Here is a 13,402-nt window from a genome sequence, read left to right as displayed (position 1 = left end):
CTGCGAGAGCTTGTTCTGGTCAGGTTCTGCTTTATCCTACTGTTCGGTTGCACGGACTAAACGGTAACTTGCTCGCAGATGAATCCTTTGAACCGTACAATGACTAGTGCCGTATTTGTTTTTGGCGAACTCCTGATCCATGAGTTCTGGGTTTCCTATGATCCGCCTCAATACCTTCCAGTTGAGATGCTGCTCCAAAGTTCAAAGATATCGTTTGGACGGAGCCAAGCCACAATTTGCCAAGCCACACTTTTGCGATCATAGACTCGCCACGACAATTTTCGAGTTTTTCACGATATTCCGAATTGATCACGTCGGGGTACATTGACTCTTGAAGGTGTTCATTTGTTCGTTTTTTCAATGTTTTCTAGCTTTAGAAAAAAACATTGAAAGATACATTGAACAAAGAGAGATTCTCAATTGCATGCATCTTGTACAAAAATATTATTGAATAATGCAATTTGACATTTTCGTTACTTTTAAAATGACATTTTCTCCTTTTCAACTTACATACTTTGAGCGGCTCTATGCTAATCTGGGAGATTGTACAGTTTATCTCTAATATCTCTAACAAATCTTGGTTATCCATATACCCCGTACATCGCGCTAAAATCAATTGTTCAACGTTGTCCAACATTCCAGTAGCCCATGACGCTCACGCACAATTTTTCCTTACATTATATATCCATTATCTTTTTTCTGTGTGCATATTCTCATGCAAAAAGAAACAACACCCCATGGATGGAAATTGCAACACTCGCAAACCTCCTCCAACCTCCTCAACCAACCACGACACCACGTACCATGTTTGCATCGGGCATCGAATGCCACTGCGGCGCGGGAGCCTCACTCGCGGCCACATTGGAATAAATTTGCATCGACTAATACCTAGGACACCGAGAGCAGAGCAGAGCAAAGCAGCCGAATGAAGCGGAGTGCATTTTTTTCCGCGATGCAACACACTACACACACGCTATATTATGTGGATGTAGTAACACACGGCTGAGACGCTGCTGCCCCTTGCCGTCAAGGTATCTCTCGGTACAAAAAAAAATGAGGGAAACAAACTAAAATAAAAACCCATACAGAGGAGAGAAAAAAACGAGTAACTTTGCGCAGATCGGAAACAAAGTGCAACGAATATGGTTGCATTGGCTGCAACAGCAACACCAGCGCGCCTGGTCTGAGACTAACTCACGCTGTGCTTGTTGGTTTTTTTTATTCGTTATGTACACCATCGCAGCTGGTGTACACTGCAAAAAAAAGACAATTCGTCGTTGGTCCTCTTTTTATCGGTTTGTGCGGGGATTCGGGGCAGCGAGTGCGGTGTGCTCAATGAGCCATGGCTGGTTGCCTTTATCAGCAATTATTATTTTCAAGTTTAAGAATTAATATACCTACATATACTCACTGCCAGCAGCACCAACACACGAGCTGGCGCGCAGTGTTGCACGTGTTAATTTGGTTTAATTTGATTGCATTTTTCGTCTCTGTGTGTGCCGAGACTCTTCAACGTTCTGTGCATATTGTGCTCTGCAGGGGGGCAAATTACAGACCGATAGCACCGGTAACACCGAAGAACGGAATGCTTTAAGGAGGAATTAATTTGGGTTATTACCGTGGATGTGATTCAGTGACACGCACCTTTGCTTGCTCTTACATTCTCAAATGTAGTGGGTTCAAGTTAGAATTTAAATATTGCAATACGACCTCATACTTCGCGATTCATATCGTTATCACATGTCGTTAGTGTTCCAAGATGTTAACTCATCGACAACCTCGTACCGAATCTCAGTCATTTTCACCTTGGAATCAACACATTTAGGATTGTCTTGTTCTCTACCAATGAGTCTACCAAAGTTTTTTCAGGGTTTACAGTTTGTACGAGTCTCGAAGCATCCTATTCAAAATGTACAAACGCCTCTTCCGCTGCTCTGCGATCGATTTCAATGAAAACCATGGCGTTTGTGAGATCTTCTGATAACTGTTTCGTTCCTTTCTACACCAGATCTTCGAAACGCACCTAGGTTCCATTCCCAAACTCGCACATAGGATTAGATATTTCTAACTCGAAAAAGAGCCGAATAACATTAAGGTTAAAACCTCTACTCCGCCCAAGATCGCATATTTGTCCCATTTTCCATGGGATTTCCTATCTATATGGGACTGATTTGCAATCATGGGTAGTATAAACGAAACGACATTCTTACGACGTGTCCAGTAGAGTAACAGGAAAAAAATGACGCCTATTGGCACATGCCCGAGTCGATTTCTAGTCCCACCAGGAGTACTTGCTCCAAATTTGAAGCAAATCGGACAAGTCTAGCTACCGGACCAACTTGCCTGAAGTTTGTATGGGATTTTTCGACAATTTTCATGGAGAAAACCCACTAACTCGCATTTTCGCCGCTAGGTGGCACTGTGTGCATATTATCACTGTAAGTGAAAATAAGAAAGATAATTCTGGTAGCTAGACTTGTCCAATTTGCCTCAAATTTGGAGCAAGTACTCCTTGTGGGACTGGGAATCGACTCAGGGGTGGGCCGATTGAGTTCAAAAATTCATTTTTTCATTCAATTTTTTTCTGGGCACTCTAGTGTCCAGCCCACAGCAAACGTCCAATTTTTGCGGTATGCACGATGGATGGTTCTTCCAGCAGCTGATGCAACTCATGGTTCATTCGCCTGCGCCACGTTCCGTCTTCCATCTGCACGCCACCATAGATGGTACGCAACACCTTTCGTTCGAAAGCTCCAAGGGCGCGTTGGTCCTCCACGAGCATAGTCCAGGTCGCGTGGCCGTAGAGGACCACCGGTCTAATCAGCGTCTTGTAGACAAATCACCTTCGTGCGGCGGCGAATTTTGTTCGACCGGAGCGTCCTCCGGAGTCCAAAGTAGGCACAATTTCCCGCCAAGATCTACTTACTTACTTTTATTCCTGCGCACCCCTGGTGGTGCAAAGAGCGGTTGTGAAAGATCCTGAGCGATTGCCCGCCATCGCCCTGACCTGCTGCCAGGTCAAACTTTCGTTGACTTCTTTTATTTCCTTGCTGAGGCTGCGCCGCCATGAGCCTCTGGGTCTGCCTCTGCTGCGATGTCCTTGCTGGGTTCCAGTCTAACGCTTGCTTGCAGATTTCGTTTCCAGCCCTGCGCAGAGTGTGACCGACCCACCTCCACTTTCGTTCCCGAATTTCTGTCGCTATCGGCTTCTGATGACATCGACGATGGAGCTCAGCATTAGAGATTCAGTTGTGAGGCCACCATGCACAAATTACGTACCGCAGGCATCTATTGATGAAAACCTGCAGCCGTTGCGTGTTCTCCACTGATACGCACCAGGTGTCACTGGCATATAGTAGTACAGATTTCATGGTCGAGTTGAATATTCGGGTTTTGGTGCGTCGGCTAATCTGATTGTTTTTCCAGATATTTCTTATACTCGCAAAAGCAGCCCTCGCCTTCTTGATCCGTGCTCCTATGTCGATCTTGGTGCCTCCATCAGACGCCATTTGGCTACCAAGATTTTGGAAGCTTTCGACATTCTCCACTGCTTGCCCAGCTACCGTAAAGCCGGAAGGGTTGACCGTGTTTATATCCAACGATTTGGTCTTGTTGACGTTGATTTTGAGATCTGCTGCTGAGGAGTGATCGGCAAAATCATCAAGCTTACTCTGCATGTCAGAGCGCGGTTGTGCTAGGAGAGCAACGTCATCAGCCAATTCGAAGTCATTCAGATGCTCCTTAGCAATAGGTTGCCACAGCAACCCACGATATGGTTCACGGTCAATCGCTCCTACCAGGATATCGTAGATTACGATGAGAAACAGTAGCGGTGATAGAATACATCCTTGCCTAACGCCAGCCACGACCCGGATGGGGTCAGACAAGACACCATCGTGCAATATTCTGCACGAAAATGCCTTGTACTGTGCTTCAATTAGACAGATGATTTTCTCAAGGACTCCGTTGCGTCTCAGGACTCCCCACATATTTTCGTGATTGAGACGGCCGAAAGCTTTTTCGTAGTCGATGAACACTAAGTAGAGAGACTCTTGGAATTCATTGACTTGCTCCAGGATGATGCGGAGCGTGACAATATGGTCCGCACAGGATCGTCCGGCACGGAATCCTGCCTGCTGCCGTCGGAGAGTTGCGTCAATCTTCTCCTGTATCCGGTTCAGGATCACTTTGCAGAGAACTTCAAGAACGGTACACGGTCAGGTCACCCTTTTTGGGTACCTTCACTAAGACGCCTTGCATCCAGTTGGCCGGAAAAGATCCGTCTCTGAATTTTTCTGCTAGTATCATTGTCGGCGGTTACCAGTGAGCCCAAATACAGGAATTCGTCGACCATTTCGATTTCGTCACCGTTAATCCGAACTCGGAATGGGAGGTTCACATTGTCGTCTCTAGAACCTCTTCCTCTCACGTATTTTGTCTTCGAAACGTTGATGGCAAGTCCAGTCCTGCTGGCTTCAGCTTTCAGTCTGATGTACGTTTCCGACATCGCCTCAAATTTCCGTAGAGTGTCAATGTCGTCGGCGAAGCCAAGAAGCTGGACGGACTTCCTGATCGTGCCACTCGTGTCTATCCCCGCTCTCCTTATTCTAACGCAACGTTGAACAGCAGGCACGATAGACCATCACCTTGCCGTAACCCTCTTCGAGATTCAAAGTGACTCGGGTGTGTCCCTGTTACTCGAACAACGCACATCACCCGATCCATCGTCGCTTTGACTAATCGTGTTAGCTTATCCGGAAAACCGTACTCGTGCATTATCTTCCATAGCTGATCTCGATCGATTGTGTCATACGCCTATTTGAAATCGATGAATAAATGATGTGTGGGCGCACGTTGTATTTGCGGCACTTCTGTAGAACCGCGAATATTTGGTCCGTGGTGGCGCGGCAACCCATGAATCCTGCTTGGTAGTGCCCCACGAACTCCCTTGCAAATGGTGACAATCGGCGGCAGAGAATTTGGGAGAGGACCTTGTAGGCGGCGCTAAGTAGTGTGATCGTGCGGTAGTTGCAGCAATCCAACTTGTAAACCTTTTTGTAAGTTGGGCAAACGACACCCTCCATCCACTCCTCCAGAAGAATTTCCTTCTCCCAAATTTTGTTGATTACCCGGTGCAGCGCTCTAGCTAGTGTTTCACCATCATATTTTAATAGCTTTGTTTTTCAGCCGACCGATCTCCTCCTTGACTTCTTGGATATCAGGGTCCGGCAGCCTATCGTCTTCTGCGCGTGCTCCAAGATTCGTTGCCATACCGCCTTCGTCCTCTGTTGCTTCACCGTTGAGGTGCTCGTCATAGTACTGCTTCCACCTCTCAATTACCTCACACTCGTTCGTAAGAAGGGGCTTACGGAACGTAGCCTTTGCGCAAACTGTTGAGCTTCTCGTAGAACTTCCGTGTGTTGTCAATTGTTCCATCGCTTCGCGATCTCGTGCCTCCTGTTGGCGCTCTTTCCTCTGGAGGACCGAGGTTTGCCTGTTCCGTGCTTGTTTGTATCGCTCCCCATTCTGTCTCGTTCCGTGCTGCATTCTTCTATTAACTGCTTACATTCATCATCGAACCAGTCGTTTCGTCGATTTGGAATCGCTGTACCTAGTGCCGCTATAACAGTAGTTCTCATAGCGGAACGGATCTCCCTCCAGCCATCTTCAAGAGTAGCTGTACCCAGCTGTTCTTCCGTGGGTAGTGCTGCTTCCAGCCGCTGTGCGTAGTCTTGGGCAACCCCGGCGTCCCGAAGTAGCGCGATGTTGGGCCTTGGCGTCCGACTACGACGAGTGTTGTACACCGTCGAGAGTTTTGAGAGCATGCATACTGCAACTAGGTAATGGTCTGAATCTATGTTTGCATTGCGGTAGGTACGAACGTTATTGATATCAGAGAAGAATCGCCGTTGATCAGAATGTGATCGATTTGGTTTTCGGTCAGTTAGTCAGGTGATCTCCAGGTGGCTTTGTGGATATCTTTGCGGGGAATGAAGGTGTTGGAATTCTTTCGGGATAAATTGGTCCTTGTATCAGCTGTGTTTTATTAGCAGATCAAAACTGTAATTATCGTTAAGTTTTAGGTAATACATTTCTTTAAGTACTCATTAACTTACAGATACTCTCAGTAACCTCATATAGATATGAAACCTTCTAACACTTTCTATTTTCAGTTTTTCTATGCGCTTCAATAATGTCATAATATTGACATTTGATACTGACAGAACCTCAACATATTTGCCGGCGATAATAAATATGCAGTTACACCCAGTAAACGAAATGGCGGACAGGCAGGTTAAACTAGATGCTGGCGATTGGTAGGCTATAGAAACGTTGTTCTAGGCTATCCGCCGTAACTTGCCGTTTACTGTAAAAGTAGTGTGGGCAGTATTTAACTGGTAGCAAAAGGGTCGGCTATACTCGCCGTAACAGATGGTACTTCGGACTACCATACTACGGGAGGCTGCGAAGTTCACGCATCGTTGGCCGTTGTCATTCGATACAGTGTGCAAGCTGTTTGGCCTGACTACCGGTCTAAACATTACCTCCTGTTCTACCTGAGCGTTCATATCACCGATGACCATTTTCACGTCCCGTTGCGAACAGCCGTCGTACACCTCCTCCAGCTTCGCATAGAACGCTTCCTTCTCGTTGTCGGATCTCCCATCGTGTGGGCAGTGTACGTTGATGATGCTGTAGTTGAAGAAACGGCCTTTGATCCTCAACTTACACATCCATCCATCCAATCAGTTTTATCGTCATCCATATATGTATACAGGATCTTGGTTTTCTAACATTGTCGTCGCTGCATTGTTGCATGTTGTTCTTCACAATGGAGTTCTCTAGTCAGCTTTTCAACGTTATCTATACACAGTTTCTCACGTGATGTAACTGTAAGTATGTCCTTCCTTTAAGATTAAGATTCATTTTCACTTTTAGTATCAGCTCAACGTCATGTACTATAGGTCAAAAACGAATTTGTAGTCGATTCACATTGCACTGCTTGTGAAGATCGATTTTCAATATCCATCCGGAAGATATTCATCTTCACTGATTTTTTTCAGGTCCGTGGCCCCAGTTTGAAATTCACTGATCCAGAAGAATGCAACTGCCTCAGTTATTAGACACCTCCCAGGTGACAGGAAGAACAGCAGCTCGTATACTTGTTAGTCATTTGGTTAGTTATTTAAATATTTCTAGAGAAAATTTTCAATAAGACGTAGGTAACAATGAGATTCTCTTTGGGGTCTTTCTCTTCTGTTCATTACTCGGCCATTTTAACATTTACTACTCTACTCTTTGCATAATATTCTAGTAAAAACCGTCGGCTTTCGATATGTACTGGAAAATTAGTGCAGTGTTGGAATGACGTCGTAATAAACGAAAGAGAAAGTAAACAAAGAGAGGCTCTGAATTGAAAATTGAAAAAAATTTTTCTCTAGATTTAATGTTTTATTTCACCACTATGCTAACTAAGAAACATGTAAGTTTTTTCCGTAAACAGAAAAATGTTGATGAAAACGAATTGGATAAAATCACCTTTGCACGTGATTGACGCTAGCTCCAAAAACGGAGACACAATTTTTGTGTATTAGCAAACCCCTAGTCAAGCGTTATGTCGCTCAAAAAAAGGAGTTGTGTTAAGCTGATAAAAACTAGTAAAATCGAAGCTTGATTCCTGCGTTAGCTTGTTCCTGGCATTAAGTTAGTGTCAGATTCTGATGAGACGTTGTCGAAAAACAAATTCCACAACTAATTCACTCTCTTCACCTTTTCCATGATAGAAAAATCTCTAATCCATCGTACGGGAGATTAGGAATCGAGCCCATATCGGCCATGGAGACAGCGAATGCCTTCACCAATCACGCCCACTCGCACCCCCCCCCCCTTCTGGCAGGCCTTGAAAACCCGCTCTGATTTTCAGCAAAGATCCACACGGGCACTCGCTCCGAACAACGGAAAGCATTTCACTTTGTTCCATATCATCGATTTTTGCCGCATAGCTTCAGCTCTGCACGACCAAAATCGCCCCGTGGTTTGTGGAAACAAAAAACGTCGTTCATACGCCTCAGCGAACCGTGGGCTTCCCTTTGCAAACATTCGCTATTTTCCGTTCATTTTCCCTCACACTAAACACGACCATCTTCCTCCCCCCGCGTGGATACTCTCATCGGCGCGCGACCCACCAACGATTCAACGCTAGAAATTCCATAAGCACTACTTTGCTTCACCTTCCTGCCAAGCGCGTGTAGCAGTTTCGTTGGTGGTTCCGCCGTTAGGTTGTTTTGTTCAGCAAACTGCTGTTGTGGAGATCCCTTCAACAGAAACAGAAAAGAGATGCGAAGATGATGGTGTCGGTCGTCCCTTGGACGGTGCCGTTCGCCTAACGTACCACCAGAGGCTTTCTGGTGCCGAGCCGAACCAAACAAGCCAGCCAGTCATTGACGTCGTCGTCGTCGCTGTTGTCGGGAGCGTTGCTTATTATTATTGAAACATTTTCATTTATTTTTAAAATCTAGTTTTTTTCGCTGTTCTTTTTCACACACGGTACCAATTCGACGATTACTTTACACAACCACACGAACACGCTGTTGGTGACGGAAGGGGTTTGTCGTTTTCGTGTGTACGGATTGATTATTGAACCATCTCGCAGGGTCTGTGCTTGTATGCGATTTTATTTTACTTGACTTCGATCCACCGCCGTCCACTAACACTCCTGCCGCTTTCTGTGGAGGTGCCGAACCAGTTTTTCGGTAGATAGGGCTGGTTGATGAGCTGGTGGTGCGCAAATTTGAAAATTTTTGTTGTGCTGTAGTCTGTGGTATGACTACTTGCAGCAGGTCGCCAATCAATCCCACCGAGATAGAAGAAGGACGCCACTGGCTGGTGTGCGTGTTTAGACCTTATTCTGACGACGAGCTTATCTTTTTAACAGGTCTAGATGTCATTCATCCAAAGGTCGCCGCTTTTGCTAATTTGATAAGAGGTGTCATATTATGCACACCCGCGACGAGATCAGTGTTATCAGTGCGAAACCGAGTTCGGCTATAGGTCCGACCGTCAAGTCGACAAACCGCCGAGTATGGCTTAATTAGGAATGACCTCACTACTGTCGTTTGCCTTGAAGCAGTGCTGTTCGCTGCGACTGCTGTGTATTGTGTTTACGCTGTTCCTCGTGATGTGAATCAAACCTTAGCTCGCTGTTGTGGACGTTCAGTGGTCGGTTTACCCTAACCCGCAATCTGATGAAAAATGCATCACCAATACGTCACATGCTTTGTTTTTATTGACATTTCTGTGGAATCGTTCGTGTGAAAAACTGACAATTATAACCACATTTTAAAATGGGCCGCAATCTATCACTGTTGGTCGTTCGAGAGATTATTTATTTTAGTAAATACGAATATTAACTACAAAAAAATAATTCAAAAACTAAACTCACCAAGGCGAAAAAGTTTGTGTGGCAATCTTCCAAACTTGCGCCGTTAGTTTGGTGATTCTGGTGCGTCATGGTTGTGTTATTCTTAACATTTTCACTAGAGATAAAAACAATTTCTACACTGCTGCTTCGGGTACGAAAAGCAAATCTACTGTATGGGTAATATTGCGCTACTCTGCTGCTTTCGATACATTTGGCGCACAACTATAAGCTTCCGTGCTGCACACGAAACGCACCTATACCACCACAGCTGTAGCTCTGTATTCGATATACTCTTTTCACTGCTTCTTTCCTACATTGGCTCTTTCCTCTTCGGTAGCAAAATCACTTCCCAAGTCGGCTTAGAAATAATTCACTCTAATGCGATTTGCTCCAATTCTTCGTCACACGCGTGAAGCAGACTGCCTCCCACGCCGGTGACACCTATTCACCACAGTAAACTTCACTTGCTTGATAGCAAATTTTCACCATCCAATAGAGACGGCAGAAAATGGCGGACATAGAAAACAAGCTGAAACACTGTTGTCATATTTGACATTTGCGAAATCTACACGCACACACTTGTACCATCAAGAGCCCAATACATCCAACGGCTAGTCTTGGACCGCGTATCTTTATGCACTTTTCCTCGGCACACGCACGCACACATCGACACAGGTGCGGGCAGAAAACCTGAAGAATTTTCCCTTTTCCGACACTTTTCAGGAGAAAAACTATTCCAAAGTAAGCGACAGTACCACTTTCAGCACTCGGTCAACATTCCAACTACGTATCTGATACTTTATTCACCACGCTTCACTTCAGATTCACCTGGCACAGCCCTGTGCTAATCAAGGGCCAACTACACAGCAAGAAAAAACTTCTTCTTTTCTCGCCTCGAGGACGCAAAAATAATCCGTCCGTTCGATTCCCACGTCGAGAGTCAATTATATTTAGAAAGTATGTTAAGTCCGAGATCTCGATCTCGCTCACTATTATAGTCTCTTTGCTGCCTTCGCTCTCCTACAGCCTTTGCGACTTCGAACTCACCAACACCGTTCCACCCCTGTTTCTGTCTGCCTGCACTGGTGGCGATAGTCTGGCGAACATTTTTCTCACAACACACCGCCCGCTCAAGGCGCACGGCACGGCACGGCGCGGCGGCTAGCAGTCAATCTTTGTATATTTCGGGTCGCTTGTCGCGCAAACGATATGGCAACAATGTAATGTACGGCAAACACGGCAGAGGTGTGTTGGTGGTGCCTACTGCCGTTCGTCGCCTGCTGCTGCTTCGATTGTGTGCGATGCTTATTGTTTCTCTCTCACACTCTGGGCCCAGTGGAAGTGGCTGAGTTCATCTACTCAATGAAAACGCTGCTACTTCGGTGATGTGATATTTGTATCGCACACAACTCATCAAAACAGTACATCTATGCTTAGCGGATCTCTTTCTCGCCAACGACCAAACCGACACTGATCCAACCAACACTCTCAGTGGGGGTGTAGAGGGAAGGGGGGGGGGGGTCTAGTAAAGATATTGCACTTTTTTATGTTCGCACTTTGGGGCTACGCGCACTTTCACCACTTTTATCGATTTCGAACGCAAAAATAGCAAGCTTGACACACAGGAATTGCACAAAAATGCTAAGCAGCGACCGTGCATGCCACACCAATCGCCACCAAACTGTCTGCGTGTGAACGTGTGACCGAACAAGTCATCCTTTCCAAAAATTCTAAGTAAGCACAGCGAAATGACGAAGCGCACATCCGTTCTTGGCAACAGTTGAGAGCACAATGAAAATTGACGAGATGAATATTGAGCGTCGGCAGCAGTTGCGGAACAAAAACGGTACTCATTTCAGGCGGCTGTTTTGGTAAGTAGCGGCCCTAACACGAATAATACTAATGTCAGTAGTTGGGAGTATTGATGGTTGTAATGGATAACAGATTGAAAATATGCATTCAAATAGAATTGATGTAATGACGGGAAATCCATCAGTAGTAATGATAAGTAACTGCAAGGTTATTATTGAGTGTTTTTCATTAGTGAATTTGACGGCGATTGACATTTGCGTCCAGTGAGTTCTGAGTTCTGCCGTGTAGTATCAATGATGCCAGAAATATTAGATAATCTTTTACTAAACATTTCTGATTATATACACTAAGAAAAATTAAATGCATATTATTATAGAATGGGGTTTTATGTGCCTAATAGTTATGAAATGTGAATGTAAGATTAATACTTCTTGTAAATACACACATTAGGATTATATGCCAGCAAATAGTGTCTATATTCCTCCGTTTATTGCAAAAATCTATGTGTAAAATCAATAGGCATAACGTTTACTTTTTTTTTGAGTGAGCGTGTATACTATTTAGATGAATTGAGATATCTGACGTTTAAAATACGCACACAGAGATCTTGCATTTTTATACTACCACCTTCCCCTTAAGCCTTGAAGCAGTTTGTTTTACTCCCAATTCGCAGTGCAAAGGATTTGTTTTCCTCCCAGTTTAAACGTCAAAACGGCAGACCCTAATAAAAAATATTATACACGAACATTAACTCATATAGTTCAACGATTCCACATATTGTTTGGATGATACCCTGAACAGGTCGTTAGGCTCTTGAACGATAAGATGTTTATTGGGGCAATACAAAAGAGATTATATCTACTAGAGCCCGGTCAAACCATTCGGAATTTGATTCGGAATCCTGAATGGAGTCATCATGGATTCCAAATCAAATGCAACAACTGATTCTGAGTCGGAATCGGTTGTTGCATTTGATTTGGAATCCATAATGACTCCATTCAGAAATCCGAACCGGTTTATTTATTTATTAACAGATTAAGGCCGAAGTGGCCTGTGCCGTATACAAAAGATTCCTCCATTCCACTCGGTCCATGGCCGCGCGTCGCCAGCCACGCAGTCTGCGAAGGGTCCGCAAATCGTCTTCCACCTGGTCGATCCATCGTGCTCGCTGCGCGCCACGTCTTCTTGTACCGGTCGGATTGCAATTGAGAACCGTTTTCACCGGGCTATTGTCCGACATTCTGGCTACGTGCCTGGCCCACCGTAGTCGTCCGATTTTCGCGGTATGACAGATGGGCGGCTCCCCTAACAGCTGATGCAACTCATGGTTCATTCGCCGTCTCCATGTGCCGTCTTCCATCTGCACTCCACCGTAGATGGTACGCAGCACTTTCCGTTCGAAGACACCAAGTGCGCGTTGGTCCTCCACGAGCATGGTCCAGGTCTCGTGCCCGTAGAGAACTACCGGTCTAATCAGCGTCTTGTAGATGGTCAACTTCGTGCGACGGCGAACTCTGTTCGACCGAAGTGTCTTGCGGAGGCCAAAGTAAGCACGATTTCCTGCCACGATGCGTCTACGAATCTCTCTGCTGGTATCATTGTCGGCGGTCACCAGTGAGCCCAAGTACACGAACTCTTCAACCACCTCGATTTCGTCGCCATCGATGCAAACTCGAAGCGGGCGATTCTCATTCTCTTCTCGTGAACCTCTTCCTATCATGTACTTTGTCTTCGACGTGTTGATGGCAAGTCCGACGCGCTTGGCTTCTCTTTTCAGTCTGATGTAGGCTTCCTCCATCTTCTCAAAGTTTCGTGCAATAATATCAACGTCATCGGCGAAGCCAAGTAGCTGAACGGACTTTGTAAAAATCGTACGACTCGTTTCGATCCCTGCTCTTCTTATTACACCTTCCAGCGCGATGTTGAATAACAGACACGAGAGACCATCACCTTGCCGTAACCCTCTGCGTGATTCGAAGGGACTCGAGAGCGTCCCTGAGACACGTACTACGCACATCACCCGATCCATCGTCGCCTTCACTAATCGCGTCAGTTTATCCGGGAATCCGTACTCGTGCATAATCTGCCATAGCTGATCTCGATCGATAGTGTCGTATGCGGCTTTGAAGTCGATGAACAAATGATGTGTGGGCACATTGTACTCGCGGC

General features: G+C 45.5%; 1 protein-coding gene across 3 annotated transcripts in view; it reads right to left on the bottom strand.

Annotated features, from left to right (window-relative positions):
• LOC131690399 (mediator of RNA polymerase II transcription subunit 13) overlaps window positions 1–11,198 on the bottom strand; it is a 172,662-nt gene extending 161,464 nt beyond the window's left edge. For all 3 annotated transcript variants that reach the window (XM_058976129.1, XM_058976130.1, XM_058976131.1), the window contains exon 1: window positions 9,443–11,198. In XM_058976129.1, the coding sequence (XP_058832112.1) occupies window positions 9,443–9,511 (69 nt within the window). In that variant the 5' untranslated portion in view covers window positions 9,512–11,198. The remainder of the gene's footprint in view (window positions 1–9,442) is intronic.
• Between the last annotated feature and the right edge of the window lie 2,204 nt (window positions 11,199–13,402).

The sequence above is a fragment of the Topomyia yanbarensis genome, chromosome 3 (genome assembly GCF_030247195.1).
Source record: "Topomyia yanbarensis strain Yona2022 chromosome 3, ASM3024719v1, whole genome shotgun sequence".
NCBI classification, from domain to species: Eukaryota; Metazoa; Arthropoda; class Insecta; order Diptera; family Culicidae; genus Topomyia; species Topomyia yanbarensis.
Note: the sequence above shows the minus strand (reverse complement) of the source record. Positions and strands in the feature narration are given on the sequence as shown.